At 37.2% G+C, this 8,565-nt stretch overlaps 1 protein-coding gene across 2 annotated transcripts in view; it reads right to left on the bottom strand.

Annotated features, from left to right (window-relative positions):
• Positions 1-495: 495 nt before the first annotated feature.
• LOC148538899 (uromodulin-like) overlaps positions 496-8,565 on the bottom strand; it is a 146,096-nt gene continuing 138,026 nt past the window's right edge. For both annotated transcript variants that reach the window (XM_088451927.1, XM_088451928.1), the window contains one exon: positions 496-1,985. In XM_088451927.1, the coding sequence (XP_088308053.1) occupies positions 1,918-1,985 (68 nt within the window). In that variant the 3' untranslated portion in view covers positions 496-1,917. The remainder of the gene's footprint in view (positions 1,986-8,565) is intronic.

The raw sequence follows: 8,565 nt of genomic DNA, 5'->3' as shown, positions 1-8,565 counted from the left end.
TTTTTCTCACATTTCCACTGACTAAACTTACCAGGTTTTTATATCTTATCTGGTCTTAATTGAGGTAAGGGTGTGGTTCCTTCCTGGTTACAGGAGGTTAACCATTTCCTCAGAATGTGAGAGAGACCCACTATGTCACACAAAGTTTTGTTTTAGTTGTAACCGATACAGCCTACAATTGTTATTCCCTATACATAGACACACACCCTAGGGTTAAACTTTTAAGGCTAATTAACGTACAGTATCAGCATGTTTTTTTTTATTTTGGGAGGAATCTAGATCATTCAGAAGAAACCCACACAAACAAGGGAATAATATACAAACCCCACACAGATAGGGCCCTGGCGAGAATCAAACCAATGACACCAGAGCTGTTTGACACAAATTCTACCCACTGAGCGACCAAGCTGTATCCTGAGAATGTCTTACAAAAGGTATTTCTGAGATGTGATATGGAAATCTATTTTGATCCAATTCTAAATGTCCACAAGTATATAGTTGAAATATAATAGTAAAGTTGTTTATTTAAAAGATTTGCTGATACAATTAGTGCATGGATGGCAATACAATAAGAACTAATATGCATTAAGATGGTCTCACAAGCTTTATAACATAAATGATGTATACATACCACATACTATATTTTCAACCTAAAAAAAAATAAATCTTTGTGGTTCATTATAGTTTTATGCTAGGTGCTTTCCTAACATTTACAAGTAATCAACAACATGGTAGATTGGGTGTAGTTGTGGTCAGCAATATTCTGGTAAACAAGTGCAGACTATCAAAATGCATTTTACCTATTGTGAATCCATCTTGACAAGCTATTAATGCTAAATAACAATGCATACATGTTTGCTTAATCAATTCTCCCCTAAGCCATTTAAATTTTTCCATATCAGATGTCATAATAATAAAACAAAAACATGGGCTAATTTGTTGGGAAAGTATAAGCTATATGAAAGATTTAACTTAAAATAGTCTGATCCTTTGGCTATGGATAGACTGACTACTCCAATTCTTAATTAATTATGTATATAATAGAGATGGTTGAGAATTATCTGATGTGTAATGTAATTGAGGATTATTAATCTCTAATGTAAAATAGAGTATTAGATCAACCTTTTAATTCTTTCTTGACTTCTTAGTTTACATGGAACATTGCTAATAAGGGGATTGGTATTAAATACTGCCGGTCGCTGGAAGACTGGCGGTTCTAATCCCGACAGGTAAGTATTCTCCTATTCACTAACCTAACCCCCCCTCCCTAACCCTAACCTTCCCTTAGGGGTGCCTAACCCTAACCTCCCCCCTGTAAGTGCCTAACCCTAACCTCCCCGCCTGTAAGTGCCTAACCCTAACCCCCCCTCTTCCCCACAGCCTAAACCTAAATCTCCTGGGGGGGGTGCCTAACCTCAACCTGCCCCCAGGGGTGCCTAACCCTAACCTCCCCTTCCCCTAGCCTGACTCTAACCCTCCCTGGGGAGGTCCCTAACCCCAAGACCCCCTTGGAGCCCCTAACCTAACTCTCCCCCTCCACATGGCTGTCCGCGCCCAGCTTACCTTCGATTGGGATGCCGGGCTCCCAGCGTAGGTAAAATGACAGGATTTGGGATTTCGATGCCTGTCATTAGATATTTGCCGGGATGCCGACGGTCAGCATTTAGACCGTTGGCATCCCGACTTCATACCCTAATAAGACATAATGTATTACAGTACTTCCCTTCCCCTAGTAATGTAGCCCATGAGAATGTATTGGTCTGAGTTTGGATGATTCTCACATTTATAGTAGATCTGTTATGCAGAATAATCACATAAATCCCTCTTCTTAACATTTGATTCTATTTTAAACAGCACAAATAAAGATTATATATAGTATGAATGCATATCATGTAAGCAATGTTTGTGCTGGAGATGTTAAACAAATGCAGCCTTTATCAGCAGGAAGAGAACAAGGCCAAGTAGGGCACAAGAAGGACGTTTACCTGAAAAATAAGAAGACATTTTGTCATCACTAGAAATTGTGGCAATAATGTTTACTAAATAAACCACTAAGGCTTAACAAAATGTTTAAATAAAGGTAAATTCATGGTTTAATGATTGGGGCAAATTAAGAAATGTTTAATGCAAATTAACAGTGGAAATCATAGCCCCAATCATTCTGGGCAATTTAGTTTTCTAGAGGTTTGCCCAGATAGCTAATTATATCTTTAGATGGTGCTAGGCATCATGTCCCTATCGTGAGAGCATCATTGGCGAGGGATCAGAAGATCATTCCCTCACAGCCTTTCCCCTCCCTGTAATTTGTGAAATCATACTGTTCATGTGTGGCCTTGTAGCTATCACTTTACTGCCAAACCCATTGCCAGGATAGGCTCCTATCTGAGTCACTGTGCTGGAAAACATAAATATTAGTTTAAGAGGCTCTACTTCCACCAAATAAAAATAGACCCCTTAATCACTAATAACAAAGAGAACTACAGTTTGGCTCAAGCTCAACCCTCATGTTTTGCCAACAGGTCATGTTTTGAGGATTTCTGTCAGTGAAAGCAGATGGGATAATTACTGACTCACCAAACTACTGTAAATGAACTCACTTGTGCATGATTAAAGAAATCCACAAAATATAACCTGTTGGTGGTACTTGAGGACTGGAGTTGAGAACCGCTGATCCAGACAAAGCTTACATGTATACAGGAGGGCTGGATTGTATAATACATTCTGTTATCAGCAGCATCTACTGTCTGACTGTACATGACTGTCAGTAAATTGCAGGAAAAACATATCTGTGTGACTCATGGGACTTATGGAGAACTGCAAGTACTGTAACTAATAGCAATGCCATTGAGACCACATATGCTACACTGTAATAAATATAAAATCCTTATGCAGCCCGTGTACTTAACAGCCTGGGACACAATCCACAGTTCCTGCCATTCATATCTACAAGTGATATGCATACCAAGTAGGCTACATGGGGCACCAATACAATGTGGAGGTTCTCATAGCTGTCCCACAAAGAAACTAACCTCTTCCATGTCCATGCCAAAATTAATTATGGAGACCATTCAGACAAATATGGAGGAGTGGAAGATCTCCAATTGTTTGTAATCAACACTTTACAGCTTTGTTGAATTTTGAAGAACAATCAGACACAGATGAAGGTGGATTTCCAATGTCTTGGAATCAACACTTTACAGCATTAAGTTTCATAAAATGGATTTCTGGTGAACAGGCATACTATCAAACTCTGCCACATGATATTCAGAGGGTTAGCTAGTCCAGCGGATATCTCCAGCAGAGACTAGCTGTAACTTGGCATATCTTGGATATTTATACCAATTCAAAAGCAACTTTAAGTATGTGTGTGTATTACATCTGCAGGCATTGGGTCAAAACAATGAATTAAGCTTAAGGAACAGGCAATGAGAATCAAATGTATTTCTATATTATTTGCAGTTGCTCACCAAACTATTCCCCTCAACTTTAGTTGCTGGAAAATTTTTTAGATGTGGAGACAATGTTTAATTGATGACCTACCCCTGTTGTCATTTGTGTTTAATGTCCAGTTCCCCTAGATGTGGATGTTTGGGGGTTTAAAAATTGTGTTTTGAAGAGAGAGTGTTTTGGGTCAGCAAGCTGGTGGGCCTCATGGGAATACAGTACGTCCCTTAGTGATACAAGTTCACCATTTTCCTTAGTAAGTCTATGCTTGGAGAGTTCTGCAGAGAATTTCGGCCTGATTCAGAGTTGGGAGAAAAGGAAAAAAAAAACAGGTACTGTAATTTTGCACCTGGACAAACCAAATTGTACTGCAAGGGGTGCAATATTTTTTTTTCCATGCAGGGTAAATACTGGCTGCTTTTCCATGTAGCTCAAAAATACAGGGCATCCTTGTTTTTACACTGCAGTTTAGATATGAGTTTAGTCACAACAGGGGTGTTTTAAGAGAGGAGAGGGCCCTTATGCAGCCTCCGAGTGGCCCCCTCCTCTCTGGCAGCTCAGCAGACTTTGTGTGCCAGCATCTACTGCACATGCACAGGTTTCTGGGAAAATGGTGCCCGTGACTCATTCCCTTGGCACATATATCGTGCTCATGCACAAATCATCTGGAAAACAGCTGCTAATGCATTTCCCCTGTGATTTGGGCTGTTTTGCAACTGTGGGCTGCCGGCAGACACAAGACTCCAGAGACTGCGGAGAGGTAAGTATAACTACATAGGGATGCAGGGTGTACAGTGTGGGGTCCTCTGGCACCACACACCCTGCACCCATTATATAGATGCTGTTGAGTCACACTCTTTTCATATCTAAATCTCTCTGCACATTCTATATCAGCCCCAACTACAGTGCAGCATGAATTTGCAAAGGTGCAAAGTTACTTGCTCTTTTTTGCTTTGCTCCCAACTTAGTTTAAGCCCCTGTATTAACAGAAACTACTTGCTTTTATTCAGAAAATAGATGCAATTAAAGAAACATTCTAGAAAGAATACAAGTAGGATCCTTTGAAAAAAAGATAGGTAAAGTAGTATCTCAGCTAGATTGAAGCAAATGGTACCAGTTGGCACATGATATCCCATACAGTTAGACTATCAAAGCATTCTTGTAAAGAAGCAGATGAAGGGAATGTAAACCTATGCATGCCATTCATGAGCTTCAGCTATTAAGCTAGTCTTGTCCTAGTACAGTAATAGTGCTAGTATGAAGCATTTTTTTTTTATTTAAACCCAAGGTGTGTGCTTCAGACACACAGGGCAGTGCAAAACCTGTGCTGAGGGCTTGGGTCTTTGGACACTCTCCAAAAAGAGAAGGACCCTATTTTCCCCATTTCCCTGCACCCAAATTGTCCTGTGGAGGAAAAAGGAATTTTCATTTGACCCTTCACCCCAAAGCTAAGGGGAACAAATTTACATCCTTGACCACCGAGACAGGGGGGCAAGGATCTTCAGGCTTAGCTCTTTCACAAGGATCTGGGTTTCTGCATGCCTGGCATAAGTAACAATTTATGTAGTACTTGATCCTGCCCTGCACTCACCTTTGTCCAGGCAGCCTTCCCTGTATGGTCTGCCCAGTCCAGACAGCTTTCCCTGTGCCCCCCCCCCAAGTCCAGCCAGCCAGCCTTCCCTGCCCCTCCCCAGTCAGCAGCCATCTCTCTCGTTTGACCCCCTAGTCCAACCAGGCTTCACTGCCCTCCCCAGTTCACCCTTCCCAGCCCTGTGCCCCCCTTGTCCAGCCTTCCCTGTTTTGTGCCACCCCCCATCCACCATGTCTAGCTATCTCTGTGCACACAATAGGTCCAGCCCTCCCTGTCCTGCACTTCCCTTTCCTTCGGGCTTTTTATTTGGGTCTAGTTATTTGAATATATTTTATGTGGATCCAGTGCTTTGTCAATGTATTTTATGTAGTTCAGGCTTTTCTTCTATTTATAGAGAGAGAGAGAAAAAGAGAGAGACTCCATGTTGCTTTCCCTATATACTTAGTATAGATTCTGGTTTTCTGTGTATGTGAATTTACAGCAGTTTTCTCTCCTATATTTCTGTATTTGTAAAGTTTCATATATAATATAATAGATCAACATGTTATAATAACCACCACCCCCACAGCCCAAACTTTTAGAATATTTAAACTGGTTTACGCACCAATTAATGCCACCCCCCCAAAATAGCTCCACCCACATTATTCACAGCTCCGTCCACATCTGCCCCATACCCTTGGGGGGAAGGGCTGCTTATTTTGTCAGTACCAGGCCCCACAATTTCTAATGGCAGCCCTATCTATGGCAAAGGGAATATGGTGCCAACTTAAAGTGCATAGTGCAAAGGTGCATGTCATCACTAGTGGGTCTGGCAGTAACAGGGGCTTCAGACAGCCTGCTGCATGGGTTGAGATTGAATTAGACAAAATAAAGAATATCTTTATTTAATTATTTAAGACACAATACTTCGACAATATAGAAAGCAAAACAAAATATAGTTATTAAAATGTATAGTATGATTTGTGAATAAAGTATAGAAAAAGTGGTTAACAATAAAATAATAAACTGTTTTATACTTTTATATAGCCGAGTGTCTCTTTAAATCATCTGTCATTAAAGGATTAAATCAAATTCCTGATGTTGATCTGTTTTCATAATATTGAATACAATAATATGTTCACTGTCAATGTAGATCTTCCATTACCTGACAGAATTATACCCAAAATTCTCCATGTACAAGTAGTTGCTGTTCAGAATAGAATGACTAAGTGTCCCCATGTGATTTTATCTTGTTACAGCCATATTTCCTTGTAAGTATAAAATACGATTGTAACTATTGATAGGAAACAATGTTGCCAAAGGCATATGTGTCACTGATTGTGATTGGTATAAATAATGTTCCTCTATGTATAGAGATCTTATGAATCTTTTCTCAGTGGATAGTTTTAAGCACAACACATTCAGTATACAATCAAAATTAGGCATAGTATATAATATTGATTTCATGTGTATTCATTGCTGCAGTATACACATACTTATACTTAATATGATCAAGAATGACAAGGATTTATTGAATAATCATCACCACATAAAATATCTAGTATATTGTGGATCCTGTGTCTTTCATTTCCTAATCTCCCCTTCAAATAAGTAATGAAGGTAATATAATATCACTTGATAGCTGTATAAACGTACAATCTAAAATATCCTTGTGTAGGTTGATTAGTGTCAGCAATAAAGATTATTCTAGATCTGACTATCCAGTGTGTAGCTATTTGAACAGTAGAATCTGGAATATTGTTCTAAGTGTGATTATTATATATTCATTCCACAACTAGGTGGATTAGAATTGCTAATTACATGTAGTATAACACTGTACAGATATCAAAGTAGTACAACTTGGATCACTTCCCTTAACATATGTATCCATTCTCATTAGTATCAAGCCATTAGGGATTATTTCGATTCCCGTTATAGTCTTGCTTCTATGTAATGATAAACGAGAACTATTTCTCTCATGAGCATATAGATGGGATAATCCCTTGACATGTAACAAAGAGACAGTGTGCCATCTAAACTTAATGTAGCATAATTAGATCAATAGTACATAACAGACACTCGGTTAGTAATGCCAACGTACGTTTCACATACACTGAGTTTACAAGGCTACTGGAGCCGAAACATAGAGGATCCTTAAATAGGTCCAATAGCCAATCATCAACCATCACTGATTATTTGAATTCAAAATAGGTGCTTTGTCCGTTAACATCATCATTCTATTCGTTTCTTCTACCTCTGTCTCCGGGATTGACTGTGCCCATCGGGCTATCATTAACTATCAATTAGCTGTGGCACCTCTCATCCACTCTCTCTGTATTTGATTTCAATTGTTTTGATCTAAACTAGAGAGGATTGCACTATAACACAACTCTAATAGTGGGAATGTTCACACCGATATACATGCAACAGTGTAGAATAAGATCCCACCATTATATAGGCAAGGATTAACACAACACAAGTGTATAGACAATCTATTAGTCCAATTATTCCAATATCGTTAAAACAACAATACATTAATATAGTTGAAAGAGCAATTTTTAATATACGTTAGATCCTAATAATATTTATACTAACATAAGGGGAAATTCCTTAATTTTGTCATATATTGTGAATTATAGAATTAGAAATAAAAGGATATTCTACCAAGATTATATTTATAATAAAGATATTAATCCCATACCATAGATCTGAAAAGTATTTTAAAATATAAATATATTTTGTTAGATATGATCTTAAGTTCCTATTATTGTAAAGTGAAAAATTATTTATGTATGTAAAGTTATTAGTGTTTATTATTAAAATTATGTGTAGATATGAATGAATAATAATAAATCTCTACTTTCTTACATCTCTAATCTACAGTATTGCCAAAATAATTGTGAAAAGTGAAATAAAAATAAGAATAAATTATTTTAGTGTGTGTGTGTGTCCTTGTGAATTATATGTATATATGTATTCTTTATCAGTGTCTAGTAACTGTGAAAACTAAAATAAGGATAAGAGGAATTTAAATTAAATGTCCTTGTGTATTATAAGCAACACGTGTATAATTAATATTCTTATCAATGTGTAGTAATGTTACTTTAAAAATGTGCATTGTGAATGAATAAAAATAATAAAAATAATAACTAGAACATACAGTAAGATTGTGTCATGTGCTTAAGAAAAACCTCTGTAAATAGATACACAAAAAATAATTTGTGCTATAAAATTCGGACATGAAATCTGTTAAAGTGTGTACTTATCTATTTATATTTTCAATCTAAATAGATAAGTGATAATCATTGAGTGTTGATCCATAAAGGCACATACAAATAAATACATAGATACATTCATAAATAGATATACTTATATACACATATCCAACAAAAACATGTACATCAAACATACACAAATATATATATATATATATATATATATATATATATATATATATATATTCACACTTGGTCTCTGTATAATAAATTATGACATTACTGAATAATGTTTTTTATCTCTTTTTCTACTATATAAGAGAATGATTTTGGAAG

Source organism: Taudactylus pleione, unplaced genomic scaffold, assembly GCF_031769625.1.
Source record: "Taudactylus pleione unplaced genomic scaffold, aTauple2 ptg000032l, whole genome shotgun sequence".
Lineage (NCBI taxonomy): Eukaryota > Metazoa > Chordata > Amphibia > Anura > Myobatrachidae > Taudactylus > Taudactylus pleione.
This window is presented reverse-complemented; position numbering and strand designations above follow the sequence as displayed.